The 14,893-nt window shown below is 50.0% G+C and overlaps 1 protein-coding gene across 17 annotated transcripts in view; it reads left to right on the forward strand.

Annotated features, from left to right (window-relative positions):
- The window catches only part of SORBS1 (sorbin and SH3 domain containing 1), a 238,976-nt gene that overhangs the window by 119,249 nt on the left and 104,834 nt on the right, over window positions 1-14,893 (forward strand). For 16 of the 17 annotated variants that reach the window (XM_079899517.1, XM_079899514.1, XM_079899516.1 and 13 more), the window contains 3 exons: window positions 2,241-2,285; window positions 6,905-6,973; window positions 12,036-12,164. In XM_079899517.1, the coding sequence (XP_079755643.1) occupies window positions 2,276-2,285; window positions 6,905-6,973; window positions 12,036-12,164 (208 nt within the window). In that variant the 5' untranslated portion in view covers window positions 2,241-2,275. Of the gene's footprint in view, window positions 1-2,240; window positions 2,286-6,904; window positions 6,974-9,771; window positions 9,868-12,035; window positions 12,165-14,893 lie in introns of all 17 variants that reach the window. The other variant, XM_079899512.1, reaches the window with a different exon arrangement.

Consider the following 14,893-nt stretch of genomic DNA (forward strand, 5'->3'; position numbering starts at 1 on the left):
GCTGTTGAAGGTCACGGGTAGTCTCAGGTGTACTTGACAGTGACAGAGGCAAACTTACGGCTGATTTGGGCTGGAGAGAAGGACTTAGAATGATTTCCTTTTTGCCCCCAGCTTCTATTCAGTCAATTCCAAGGACAGTTAACAAGACAACCACCCAGAAAGGAAACTGGTGCCTGACTTCAGTGTTAAAAAGGAGACTAAAGCGTGTCTCTTGGTGCAGACCCTCAGACCATACCATGACCTTAATACAGAATTCATGAACCGGGGAGTTGATATCCTCTACATCATTGCTTTTCACACTTGAAAGTACCTAGGGACCAGCTGGGGATCTTGTTAAAATACAGATTCTGATTCAGTTGGTGTAGGGTTGATTCTGCATTTCTCCTTTTTTTTTTTTTTTTTTTTGCGTTACGCGGGCCTCTCACTGTTGTGGCCTCTCCCGTTGCGGAGCACAGACTCCAGACACACAGGCCCAGCGGCCATGGCTCACGGGCCCAGCCGCCCCGCGGCACGTGGGATCTTCCCGGACCGGGGCACGAACCTGTGTCCCCTGCATCGGCAGGCGGACTCTCAACCACTGCGCCACCAGGGAAGCCCTTCTCCATTTTTTAGTAAGTTCCCAGCTGCTGGTCTGCAGACCACATGTTATATAGTAAGGTTCTACAGCACATGAAGACTTACTTTTCAGGTTGTCCTTCAGATGTGTTTAGCTAGACCTTACTATTCAAAACATGTGCAAGACTTGTACCTGGAAAGCTACAAGACATTGCTGAGAGAAATTAAAGGGGACCTGCATAAAGGCAGAGAGTTCATTCTCATGAATTGGAAATTCAGTGTTGTTAAAATGTTAATTTCCCCCAGATTCATACATAGATTGAACAGGAACCCATTCAAAATTCCAGCAGGCTTTTTTTTGTTTTGGTGGAAACTGGTAAGATGACTCTAAACTTTTTATGAAAATGCAGAGGACCTGGAAGAACCAAAATGATTTTGAAAAAGAATGAAGTTGGAAGACTCATACTACCCGATTTCAAGACTTACTATAAAGCTCTAATCATCAAGACAATGGATTAGATAAAGACAAATAAATGGAACAAAGTCCAGAAATGGACACACACATATATGGCCAGTTGCTAAATTGTGTTATACTAAGTGAGAGAAGCCAGGTACAAAAGATTACGTACCATATGATACCATTTATGTAAGATTCTAGGACTTCCCTGGTGGTGCAGTAGTTAAGAGTCCGCCTGCCGATGCAGGAAACAGGGGTTCGATCCCTAGCCTGCGAAGATCCCACATGCCGCAGAGCAACTAAGCCCATGAACCACAACTACTGAAGCCTGCGTGCCTAGAGCCCGTGTTCCACAACAAGAGAAGCCACTGCAGTGAGAAGCCCGCACACCGCAACAAAGAGTAGCCCCCGCTCGCTGCAACTAGAGAAAGCCCGTGCGCAGCAATGAAGACCCAATGCAGCCAAAAAAAAAAAAAAAAAAACTTCTAGAAGAGGTAAAACTATAGTGACAGTAGCCAGTGGTTTTGGGGGACTTCAGATGGGACCATATTAAATGAGAGGGTTACTGTTTGCATATCAGTGAGTAAGTGGACTGCATTCCCACCTCAAAGCAGTAGAGTGTAGTTCCTAAGTGCCTGGGCTTTCAGGTCGGGCTGTCTGTGTTCCAGAACCAATTCTGCCACATGGGCAGCAAGCTCTTCGCCTCTCTGTGCTTTGGTTTCCTCATCTGTGTAAACTAATACAATGCTGGTTCTTACCTTATAGGGTCCTTGTGAGGATCACATGAATTAATATATTTAAAGCACCTAGAACATTTTCTTGAGCATAATAAGCTATATATAATCTTATTATTACTCTCCAATAATCAGTTTGTGTTGTGGTTTTATCTCTCTGTCCTAAAACTTGGTTCTTTCCTTCACCCTCTCCTTGATCCACATGGACTCATGTAACTTGAGGTTCTTAATAGAATATTATAGGTGGAAGGGATCTTGGACAGTATCTAAACCAAGTACAGTTGACAAAATGGAGGCCAAGGAGTTTGAGTTCTGTGCCCAAGGTCAGGTTAGCACACAGCCAACCGAGAACCAGAAGGCTGGCCAAGTAACACCTGGTCCAGCTCTGTTTTATCAAGGCTTATATACGGTGTTTGCATTTTTAATGTGAACCATAGGAATTTATCTCGAACCTGCCATTTATCAATTCCATTGTGGTGTTTGTTTTTCTGCAGAGCCCCAGTTACAGAAGACTTGTCCTATCACCACCATGAGCTCTGGTAAGTCATTAAAAACCCTGTCTTCTTCTTCCTGACAAATCTACAAAACTGGACTGTTTACCCAGATTTCCCTCTTACTCTGAAGGCCCCAACTGCATTTCATTGTTTATTTTTCGAGTCTTGGGTAAGCGTCAAAGTTTTGTCATAAATCGTCATCACAACCTTTATTATTAATGATTTACTGAGTACCTACCCTCTGTCAAGAACTATGCTATACACTTTACATGTACTGTGTCCTAATCTTTATAACGGGCTCCCTTTCCCTCGATTTAACAACTTCATTGAGATATAATTGGCATACAATAAACTTGTGGCTATTTTAAGTATCTTATTTGATAAATGTTGACATATGTATACACCTCAGTGGCATTTCTTAATCTGAGTGACTGCAGCACAAGTAAACGGATCCACCATAATTGCCCCATAGTATGAGCTAATCCGTCACTTCCTTTATCAGGGCAAAACCACCCTTTTGCTCTGCCTTTGGTAGTAAAAATCAAGACCTACACAAATGAGCAGTTCTGAGTAGTTTTGGTTTAGAGCTGGGGTAGAAAGCCCGGGCTAGGGAAGACAGAAGGGAATAGGTAGGTACCTGCTCACGTAGCCAAGAGCCGTCAGCTCTCCAGCCCAGGATTCGGGGCAGCGAAGTTTCCATCTGGAGATTGAGGCCCACCTTAGCTCCTGAGTGCACCCTGGAACCTCCTGAGACCTGCAGGCAGGGTGGGCTGGGGGATGACCTAGTGGATAGCTCACTCAGGGGCCTCCTAATCCTGAGATATCTCCAGGGTGCTATCAGAGACCTCCGGAGGTTAAAAACAAGCCTTTCCGCTTATTTACGTGCAGTGCCCTTTTAGCCAAATCCTAAACCTTGCCGGACAGTGTGTGCTCATTAGGAGGAGGAGGGCCACACACTGAGTGTGCGGGCTTTGGCCTGTGGTGGATCCTGCTCTCCACTCTCCTCTGTAAGATGGACATCACGAAAGCACCACCTCGTGGGAATTTTTGAGGATTAAGTGAGGCAGTGCTTCTAAAGTACTGAGCATGAGCCCGAGGCCTGTCCAGTGTCCCATCCGTGGGTTACCAGCTCAGGTTCCCTCCTTGCGAGGAGAGGGACTGGGCTTGTCCTTGACTCCATGGGTGCTTCTCCTGTGTGCGAGGCGGCTGCGTCCCTTCTTTTCCCCTCCAGGTGGGCTCGGGCGCTGCCTGTAGTCCCTGCTTTGCAACTCATTTTTTCTTGTCGCTTGGCTTTTTGTTTTTCCTGTCCTTCAAAATAGGCCAGGGTTTTATTGCTTTGTTTTGTTTTTTTCTTAGCTCTGCAGCCTAAAGTTTCTTGTTCTTCTAATATCAGGGTAAGCCTGAACTGGTATCACCACTCCTGGCATGAATAAGGGGGGAAGACGTGGGCAGGGAGGGGCTGGTCAAGGGTGCAGAGATGCCTGTGGGACTTCTCTCCAAGTTCTCTCGCAGGCGTGACGCTGAAAGGAGGCATTTCCTAGGAGGAGTCCAAAAAATCTGGACCCTTTGACCTGATAATCGCGCTCTCGGGAATGTCTGTCTTAATTCAAAGGAAACAAAAACACCCACATGAAGGTGGGGAATGAGTAGGTTCGTTATGTGTGTTTACTTGATGGGAGATTATGCCACTAATAAAAGTGATCATCGGGAAGAAAGCAGCTATGTAGAAAACATTCGTTTTTAACCTTTGGTGGAAAGAGCTGCATGTCTGGGGTCACCTGGCTAGTGACTCCTGAGGCAGCCCCAGGCCACCAGCACCCTGCTGCAGAGGTGTGAGTGTGAGGTGATGGAATTATTTTTCCAAATTTCTTAAAGTTTGGTTGTTTGATTAAAAAAAAAAAAAAACACACAAAAGGAAAGGAAGGACGTGGGTCTGGGCCTTGTGGAAGCTCAGAGGCTGCTGGCACTGGGGAGGCCCAAAGCAAGGCCTGTAGTCCTAGGAAGGGGATGGGTAGGAGAAATTAGGGCAGGTGCATAGGGAAGGGATAGTCAGAAACGATGGAGTGATGGAACGGGTGATATTTCTTTTACTTGGATTTCTGGCTTTCTGCCAACACCCTCCTTCCATCCATCCCAGAAATGTAGGTGCAAAGGGGACTTTGGGAGAACTAGCCTTTGTCTGTAGGTAGATGAGGGGCAGTGAACAGGACGGGCCCTATGGGGCCAGTGTCGGGAGGTCATGGCCGCTGTGGCGGGTCTGGAGAGCGGGCACAGGGGCAGTAGCCCTGCTCACGTCTGGATCCAGGAGCGCCTGGGCTGGCCTGTCAGTGTAGCTTATGTCAGGGAGGCTGATTGTTAAGAGCCCAGGTAGGGTGACCAAGTCTCAGCCCAATGAGCTGCTGGGGTTGGGGGCTTCTTTCATTTTAAAAATAAAAAATGTTTATCCTAGCTGGGTTCAAAGAAGGTAAGCTGTGGGTGGGATGGACCAGACCAGACTTCAAATCCCTATTTAGTGATCTTAGAGCCCGGCATCCTTTCTGAGCTTCAAATTCCTTATCTATAAAATAAGAGTTCCTAACTTCTAGCTCCAGGGGCCTGGGCATTAAGAATAAAAATGAGGTGCTCATGAAATGCTGAGCAGGGACCCTCAGATCCGGGTAAATAGAGGGCTTTAGAAACCCATAGCTGTTCTGATTATATTTGTGGCCTGGTTTGCTCTTGGCCGCAGGGGACGGCACCCCAAGCACACTGATCACATGTCCCACCTGCTTGTCTTCTCTGGACTGCTGCCGTCAGTTCTGGGACGGGAAACTGGGTGGGGCTTAGGCTGCCGGTGGGCAGTGAGGGTCTCAGTGTCTGCAGCTGAGCAGAACTTTGAAAGGTCTCCACTGGTACACAGGAGGTGACATTCAAGGTGAACCTCACGGTGCAGAGGATTTCCCCAAGCTAGGAAAGGGGGAGCGTGCATTTCTGGCCGAAGGCCTTGCAGGAACCAAGGCCTGAATGTCGGAAAGTATCTGATGTGCTGAAGGGGTTGTGAGGAGACCGTCATGGAGGGCAGGGGCAGGAGGGAACTGCAGCTGGAAAAGGGCTGGGACCTGTGGCTGAAGTGCCTGGAGCCCGGGATGAGTTGCCCAGGCTTTGTCCCTGGGTAGCTCCTGGTTACTGGGGCTTGTTTGTTGGTTTGCTTTTAATTATCAGGAAGGTCAGTTTGTTCATTTGAATATAACCACTTATGCCAACATACAGGCCATCTCACTGACTAAAGAATGATATTCCTAATGTACATTTGGGGGAACTTGATTCCAATTTCAATTTGTTTCCTAATTGAAATGATAACATGTATGGTTGAATTCCCAGACTAAACCCTGATATTTTTTTTTTTTTTTTTTTTTTAACCCTGATATTTTTATTTCTCAAAATAGAAGTGAATTATTTGCAAAGCAGAAATAGAGACACAGAGGTAGAGAACAAGTGTGTGGATACCAAGGGGGAAGGGGGTGTGGGAGGAACTGAAAGATTGGGATTGACACATATACACTATTGATACTATGTGTAAAATAGACAACTAATGAGAACATACTGTGTAGCACAGGGAACTCTGCTTAATGTACTGTGGTGACCTAAATGGGCAGAAAATCCAAAAAAGAGGGGATATATGTATATGTATGGCTGATTCATTTTGCTGTACAGTAGAAACTAACACAACATTGTAAAGCAACTATACTCCAATAAAAATTAAAAAAACAAAAATAGGGACTTCCCTGGTGGTCCATTGGGTAAGACTCTGCGCTCCCAATACAGGGGGCCCAGCTTTGATCCCTGGTCGGAGAACTAGATCCCTCATGCATGCCACAACTAAAAAAGATCCCACTTGCCGCGACGAAGACCCAGTGCAGCCAAAATAAAAAAATACATATAATAGTAAAAATGTAATTTAAACATTAAAAACAGACAAAAAAATAAAATAGAAGTGAAATGCAGTATATTTAAAGTGGAGGGTTTTAGAAAATCATGTTGCTTTGTCCTGTTTTGTTCTCTGTCCTGCTCCCTGGGGCTTTTTCAGCCAGATGGGGGTCTAGAGGGTGCTCTCCAGATACAGACTGAGGGCTGGGGTGGAGAAGGGGCAGAACGAAGGCCAGGAGAGCGGTCAGAGGGCCAGGTCATCGCCACAACCAGAACACAGGAGCCTCGGCTGGGGACCCTGGGCTGGGGGCAGGACCGGCATGGCTTCCATAGCAGCGGCGGTGGGGCGGGGTGAAGGGAAGTGTCACAGAGACTGAGGTTTCTGTCCTGGCGTCTGACAGCTCTCATCCGGGATGCACAGGGATGCGTTCGAGTGGCCTTGGAATGGTGGAGAAGCCTTTGTCAGGCAGGAGATGCCATTTTCAAGGAATTAAGGAGATTTGTTTTTAAATGTCAGAAGTGAAGCCAAGCCAGGAAGCCAGAGAATTTACAGCGCTCACAGCACACTTCCCATCCCAAACAGCTTTCGCGTTCTCCCTGCCACAGAGCGTTCTCGGAGCTCAGCTACGACGCCCCGGGGCCCTTCTTCAGGCCTGAGGAAGCCTGCAGGGCCAGCGCTTTGCACCGGGTGGGACTCAGGAAAGGGTAGCTAGACGTGATCACAAGCCTTGGGCTCTTTCTTTCTTTCTTTCTTTCAGAATGCGACGTGGGTGCTTCCAAAGCTGTGGTGAATGGTTTGGTACCGGGCAGCAATGGGCAAGACAGAGGTAAGGCTCTTGAAGGGAAACTTGGCATTTCTAGAAGGAGCAGGGCCCGGGCCACCTGCCTGGTGGGAACGGTCACTGGTCTAATTAGGCCGTGACCTGGAGACCTGTTCCTATGCTGTCCGAGAATCAGGAGTCTGAGGCTGCCGTTTCCCAATGTGAGGTGATGTATTAAAAACTGTCCCTAGCTCACAGGATGCCGTGAACCACAGACCCCAAATACACGGGCAGAGTCCTCGTGTGTATGGCATTTATCAGCCTGCAGTCTCTCTTACCCGGCATTTCACCTCCACCTGTGATAAATAGTGACACATTCACCATCCTGACCCTGAGGCAAGAGCCTAAATTGCTGAAATAAATTATTTTGGTGACATGAGTTTCATGCGCATCCTCTCAGATTTTCAATTTTTAAAATTTTAGGACAAAAGATGTAAGTGTGAAATGAATGATGGGTAAGATGACGTTTGAGGTCCCATCTCTCATCCTGAACAGCCAGGCCTCAGGCTTCCCATGTCACTTTGCAGTGTGAGGAAACAGGGGCTCGGGTCCTGGTCTGCTTCTCGTAAACAGAGACCTCTTGGGAGGTCCTTTGTCTTTATGGCTATGAGTTTCCTTATCTAGAAAATGAGAGAATTTGATTATCTGCAGTATTTTTTCCTGCTTCAGATTCAGGTTCCAGTGATTCTATCAGTGTTCATCCCACAAGTCTTATGGTATCAAAGAGGGAGGGCAAAAGTCCTGTCATGGGCATTTAAGTCAAAATGCACCCTCCCTCAAAGAAAACGCTTACAAAGTTTGACATATTTGGGGCTTCCCTGGTGGCGCAGTGGTTGAGAGTCCGCCTGCCGATGCAGGGGACCCGGGTTCGTGCCCCGGTCCGGGAAGATCCCACATGCCGCGGAGCGGCTGGGCCTGTGAGCTGTGGCCGCTGGGCCTGCGTGTCCGGAGCCTGTGCTCCGCAACGGGAGAGGCCACAGCAGTGAGAGGCCTGCATACTGCAAAAAGGAAAAAAACAAAGTTTGACATATTTGGACTTTGTAATTACCATCTGGGTCAGCCAGGTATTCATTCTGAGACGAGGCAAAGTGTAAAGTCAGAAAGAGCAGCCAGGAGGAGAGGCGTAGAGAGCGGGAGAGATGGGGAGCCTGGGGCCGGTTGGTTGGGAGGGTCCTGCTGTTGTCCTGTCTTCCGTGTCTCCCTGCCCGGCCGCTCTTCTCCACGCCTGGTGTGAGGCAATGTTCTCGGGGTCTTGGACAGCCTTGGCCAATTCGCTTAGGGAATGTTGAAGGGCGGTGCCTAATAAGCATCTGATGAGGAGCACACGGGGAGACGAGCGTGTCTGATGCTCACCCCAGCCCTGTGAATTCATCAGCAGAAGGGACCTCGGAGGTGGGCGGGCAGGGTGGCCCGTGGAGTTGCATTCCCCTCGCTCCTTGGTAAGACCCACCTTTGGTTGGAAAGAGGAAGCAGATGCAGCCTGGAGTCATCAGGGCGGCCTGGGGCGCTCAGTAAACCAGGTGCCAGGACAGCTGGGCTCCAGTCTCGGCCTCTTCGCTTGAGCACTGGATGACTCCGACCAGCTCTCTTCTTCCTCTGCAAATGGTAACAGAATCCTCCCACCCAATCTCCCAGGTGGCCGTAAGGAACAGTCAGCAGGATTGCTGTGAAAGCTTGTTTGTATCTTAACACGTGCAGGGTTGTTATTATCAACTCAGTTCTTGGCGGCTGTATGCTGCCATGGACCTTGTGAAATGACAGCCTGATGGACTGGAAGGTGAACTGCCCACCTCCGAGCTGCCTGCCTCCCTCCTGTCCCCTTGACAGGCTCGTCAGCATGATGCTGATGCAGCCGTGACGGTCTTGCTTCCCAAACAGCCCTACCCCCCAAGGTGTGACGTGGATCTGGGACCGTAAGAACTCCGGGTGTTGCTCAAGAGTGACATTGCCACCCTAGGCTTGTTGTGAGAAGGAGGGTTTGGGACTATGCCCACCATTTAGATTCCAGAATCTGGGTAGGCAGGGGGCCCAGGGAAGCCTGTGCCTAGATAAGCATGAGCATCCGGGACTTGAGGACAGCAGCCTTCACCCATATCCCAGGCAGTATCCCAGCTTTCAAAGCTCAGCTGGTGGCAGCACCCTGGGCCTCGCGCTTGAGTGCGCCCAGAGTCTTGAACAGGCACTTGGACACTCGGCAACCTCTTGCCCAGGGAAGGATGGCTTTAAGTAGGCCATCTGCTGCCCAACAGATGGGGCCTCTGATTTGCTCAGGGCCGGAGAGCTGTGGTTGTCAGAACAGGCACAAGACCCCAGGAGTTACGATCCTGGAGAAGCGGCTGTGATGGCTGAAAGGACCAGGCAGCTCCCAAATTTGTTCCCTGTCCTTCCTCCACTCCTCTGGAGTTAGAGGAGCCATAACTCTCCTCCTCGGAGCCTCCCCCCAGCATAGACACCCTAGCCTTCTCCCAGGGGGCCCCTTGGACCCTGCTTGCTCTCCCCTTCCTCTATTTGCCAGGCCATCTGCGTCTCTGTAAATCTCTTTGTCTAACAAGTTCCTGGTGCGGCAGGCAGCACAGACGCTGATCAGCTGCATCTGGGGGACGGTCATGGGAGGGTTCTGGTGACTTGGTACAGGACTCTAAAGAGCGAAAGCAGGTTATTTTAAGTTACCGCATCTACCGCTCTTCCTATTGTTCTTTTGGTGTGGGCGACTTCCTCCTATTGTCCCTGCCCGGGTCCTCCACCGCCTGAGTGTTTCCCAAATGTTTTTTCTGGATGCACCATTTACCCTTTTGTGTTTTCAGCAACTGCAGACCCTATACGTGCACGCTCTATTTCTGCTGTTAAAATAATCCCTGTGAAGACAGTGAAAAATTCTTCAGGCCTAGTACTCCCTCCAGGTATCTCTCCTCGGGTTGGTTTTGGTTTTGTTTTTTTTTAAATTGTTAGCAGATCATGCATGATCCTTTCTTCTTGCCTTCTAACAAAGACTTGGAGGCTTAATCCTTGCATGTTTAGGAGCCACTCCCTTTCACTTCTCTGGCTGGTTTCGTGTGTGTGTGTGTGTGTGTGTGTGTGTGTGTGTGTGTGTGTGTGTGTGTGTGTGTGTGTGTGTGTGTGTGTGTGTGTGTGTGTGTGTGTGTGTGTGTGTGTGTGTGTGTGTGTGTGTGTGTGTGTGTGTGTGTGTGTGTTTCTGTGAGCCACCGGCAAGTGTGGAGAGGAACTGACAGGTGCCTTGCCCCTCCCCCTTAAGGAGAAGGTCAGTCCAGAGGCTGAATGTTGATTCCAGCTGGTGTAGGTCTGAGCCACATAGACGACTTAGGTTCCCCTTAGATGTTCCAGCTCCCAAGACTTTATTTAAAACTCCACTGTCCCCAAGAACTAATGTGGCTACACAGGGAATCTCTGAATTGGTGTGAACTTGAAGCAGCTCCCTCAGATGCCAAACCTGGCTGCGTCTCTGTGATGCTGGACGGACCATTTCCCTGAGCACTCCCTCCTCTGCCCCGAACCTCACCAGCAGTCACTTCCTGCCTCTCCTCTCCAAGGAAGGGGGTGCAGTTCAGACGACAGCCCTGGCTCATAGCTTCCTTCTGTACAAAATGAGACGAGGGAGGCCCAGGTGGCTCTTCATCCCACTGGTGGTTCTTTCAGGAGTTGGGCCGATCTGGCTGTGCATCCAGGACACTGTGGACGGGCTGGGTTTGTCACTTTGCCTCACCCTTTGGCAAAGACCATGACTTTGCCCCTCACCCTTTTGAGAAGACCGTGAACCAATTTTGCCAATAGTTCTGTGACATCAGTCACTTACCCTCTTGATGGGGTTGGATGAGTCAGATGCTCTCCAAGGCTGCTGCCCGCCCTGCTGTACATTGTGGTTTTGCACTTTGCTTTCAGTGCAAGAGGTGCTGACGGCAGATCTGTCCTCTTCTGTAACACTAATGATCGTTCTGTCTGAGCTGTCAGAAAGGGGGCTGCCAGAGTGGAAAGGAGAAGCAAAGAGGCTTGGCTCCTCTTGGCCCTGGCACAGGAATGGGCATGAGTTGGACATCTGAGCCCACATCCTGCCCGATGCCCGTCTTAAACGTTGCCCATAATCCCAGCCATGACAATTTGAGGTCCAAGATCCAGGCTGTGCTGTGAGCAACTTGAAAAACTGTGGAATTCAGTTCAGCTCAGCTGTACAGAGAGAAACATTCAGCACGTGTACCTCCTAGGGCTGTGTGGTCTGTGTGGCTTTCTTGTTTCCCCGTTACTGATTTTCCTGGAGGATGAACATCCAGATCTTTTGAAGCCTATTTTGAAATCCTTCTCCATGCGGTTCTGAAAGATACCCTTGGTCTGTTATTAGGCCATTGTGAACTGTAGGAGAGGTCGGGGCCCAGGAAAGGCTCAGCTGGAAGTGCAGCGAACACTGTTCCTTGAAGGATTTAGCATTTCTAGTCGTTTTCTTTGGTGTGAATTTTCTTCATTAAGTTTCGAATGTGAGGCTCTGGCCCTTGACCTTTCTCCCCAGGCAGCATATCCTGTCTCACCACTACAGGGGGCTTGGCTTGCTGATACAAGGAGATTGTCTTTTGCTTTTCCGTTGGGGGGCTGCACGGAGCAGTGATTCTCTACAGAACCACCACCTAATTCCCTGTGCTGTCGACTTGCTCTTTTTTAAGAAGGATGATGTGGGAGCTTGAGAAATCTTTCATAAATTCTTTCTTGAACTGAGCCTTACTAATTGGTCAGAAGCTGCTCACCAACCTAAACTTCATTTAATAAAAGGAATCAACCCGCTTTGATTTGGAAATGTTTACAGCTGACGTTGTAACGCATCCATTGACTCAGAACTCACTGTTGCCTCCATTTCCTCCTAACCTCATGATGGGTGGTAAACCTCTGAAAATGTGATTTGTCCCTCTTCACCATCCACAGGTTAATTTTCATTGACCGTTAGACCGTGCCTGTCTGTAACCAGGTTCATCTCATTCCCCAGCTGTGCCAAGTTGCTGGCTGACTGTCGCTTTCATCCTCCAGGAGCCTGGGACTCAGTCTTTCCTCTTGGGTCTTTCCTTTTCAGACACGGATCCTACAAAAATCTGCACTGGGAAGGGAGCGGTGACTCTCCGGGCCTCGTCCTCCTACAGGGAGATCCCAAGCGGTAGCCCTGTGAGCCCTCGGGAAACCCCGCAAGAGGAAAGGAAACCAGGTGCGCTACCTCGGAGACCAGGGGAAGGGTGGGGCTCTGCCTACCGATTCTCCCAGGGGCCCCTGGCACAGTCCTCTCCGTCTCGTCTCTGTGGTGGGTGGTGATCACTGCCCTAAACTGACAGGTCCCACTTGCTTCAGGCAAAGGCACGGCGGCGACCACTTTACTCTAGCTTTTGACGGAACGCGTGAGCAGTCTGAGGCTCTGCAGACTAGTTTAGGAGGATGGAGATGGCTTAGGGACCTGGGGAGGGAGTGGTGGGATGGCCTCCAGGCTTGGCTTCTTTGAGCCGTCCCCACTTCTAGGGGCTCAGCTGTGACCATCCAGGCGGGGCTGGGGCTGGGGAAGAAGCCAAGGGAGACTGAAAAGTGCGGGCGGCCGAATGGCCTCAGCTCCCGGAAAGCAGGGAGGCATCCCGAGGGAGCAGGATCAGGAGAGCGTGTCTAAGGCCAACGCAAAAGCCCCCGCCCCTCGGGAAACCCGGGCGCCTGGAGCACGGTGCTGAGGTGGACACCTGGGACTTCGGGATCGGCACATGGGGTTCATGTCCTACTTCCACCACCTGTTGGCTGTGCAGCCTGGGATGAGATGGCTGCTCTCCCTCACCCCTGGTGAGCCCACCTGTCGGATCAGGTTGATAACTACCTGCCTCGCCGCGTCATTGTGAGGATGTCAAGGGTTTTGCACTGAGGTTTTGCATTGTCGACAAGTTCCCAGGTCCTGCTGATGCTCCTGGGCCAAGGACCACACTTGAGAGCTACTGCCATAGGGGATGGGAGTTTTCTCCCATCTTGAAGGAAGGAAATGGAGAGAAAATGAATTGGGGTGATGACCACTTCCTTGGGACCAGAGACATGCAAGCTCTTCTGGTAGTCGGGAGTGGTGTGTTGTGATAAGATGGAATTGTACAGGATGGAGATGGTCAGTACCCAGCATCCTGGAGACTTGACTTTCTTTCTGTTCCCTGCCAGCCGTAACAGGTACCAAGGCAGATGCCCAAGGACGAGGCCAGGCTAGGGTTTGAGCACCAGCCCCGTTCTGGTAATGTCAGTCCCTGTGGAAAGCTTCTTTTTCCCTAGGCTTAGGGGAAGGCATGAGTGGCCTCCAGCACTATTAGGTTGAAAGTAGCTGCTTGGCTCTGTTTTCCTGAACCCATACCTGCCTCTTTCCCTACTGTACTTTGCCACTCTGGTCTCCAGGAGAGGTGGGGCCACTGGGAAGATACATCTCCCAAGCTGGAGGACCTCTGAGAAAGAGAGAAACCTAAGGGATAATTTAAAGAGAAGGACCATACCTACAGCCCCGTGGCCCGATAAAATGACCTCACAACCTCCTGGCCCTTCCTCTGGTGGTGAATGGGAATGGTGAATGGCAGGAGAGGGAGCCTTGAGCTCCCCCTGGTGGTCACAATGTGGCACTAACACAGAGCCCCGATGTTATTCTTTACCTTGCTGTCTGTAGCTTTGCACTCCAGTGCAGTGATTTGAGCACTTAAGGAAGCTCTCTCTAGTCCTCAGATAATTCTATATCTTACAGATTTATAACAGATAATTTGGATTAAAAAAAGATCTTGTTTTAAATTGAAAATACTCTGAAGGATTGGGGGATGGCTATCAGTCATTCACACCTTACAGTAGATTAATCTTTGTAGATTATTTTTCTCCAGATAAATAGAGGTCATTGAATCCAAATCAGCAGACATTCATTCTGCATCCTACAGGGGCCAGGCATCACTGGGGCCACGAGGAATTGTGGCGAGAAGGGAAGAAAAGGGAGAGAAATTTGGGGGCATCATGTGAGCACAAGAGTTCCAACCAGAGAGTCAGGTGTGGAGCCCCAGTCCACTGTCATGCTTTCTGACCACACGTATGTCACACCTCTGAAGCACGTATGAAGTATGAGGGTCTTGGGAAAGATGGTTTTCAAGCCTTTCTGGTTCCAGAATGCTCTGTGAACTTGGGAAGTTTGGGAATTAACCTGACACAAACAGAAGCCTATTCACTGGGGACACATTCAGGACTGTACCCTAGGCCAGTTAGGGTGGAAAGGAACAAGCTGGGGTTGAGTAGGGGTGGGGGGAAATTACACTGATTAGGTGAACAGCAGGCTGGAATGAGTTAACACTGGAGGTGTGGATAAAAGAGGATGCACCTCCAGAGGTGGGACACTCAGGACCAGGGATCTTGTTCTCTTACCCTCCTGGCCATTGGCCAGCATCCTGCTGGCCCTTGACTCTGGCTGGGTCCATGTGGCTCCCCAGCCCTCCTCATCCCTGCCTGCTCCCTCCATCTGAGCCTCTGGATGACAACTTGCTGGCCCCCACCAAGCCTCTGAGACTTGACCAGCCTCATGGAAACAGTTTCCGGCAGCATTTGATGGCAGCTGTGCTAGCCTGGACTGGGAGCCCAAGTGTGAGGCAGGGAGCCTTGCTTGGCTCTTGCCAAGGACTGGGCGTGCTTCCTTTTCCCAGCATCTTCACAGATAGTGGGTGTCAGATAGCGTCCAGGTCTCTCCCCTGCCACCAGGGCCAGCATCTGTGCCCCAGCTGCTCTGGCTGTCTCCTCTCTGCATTGCTCCCTGGCTTTACCACATTCCTCCATCCCTGTAGATCTCCAAGTTGCTGATCATCTGCCTGAACTGGAAGCTTCGGTCTCACGTTACTGCCCAGCACCTGTGGCCTGATGTCTTTCCCCATATGGCCCCTTGACACCTGCATTTCAGAGGTGGCC

Source organism: Stenella coeruleoalba, assembly GCF_951394435.1.
Source record: "Stenella coeruleoalba genome assembly, chromosome: 16".
In the NCBI taxonomy this organism is placed as follows: domain Eukaryota; kingdom Metazoa; phylum Chordata; class Mammalia; order Artiodactyla; family Delphinidae; genus Stenella; species Stenella coeruleoalba.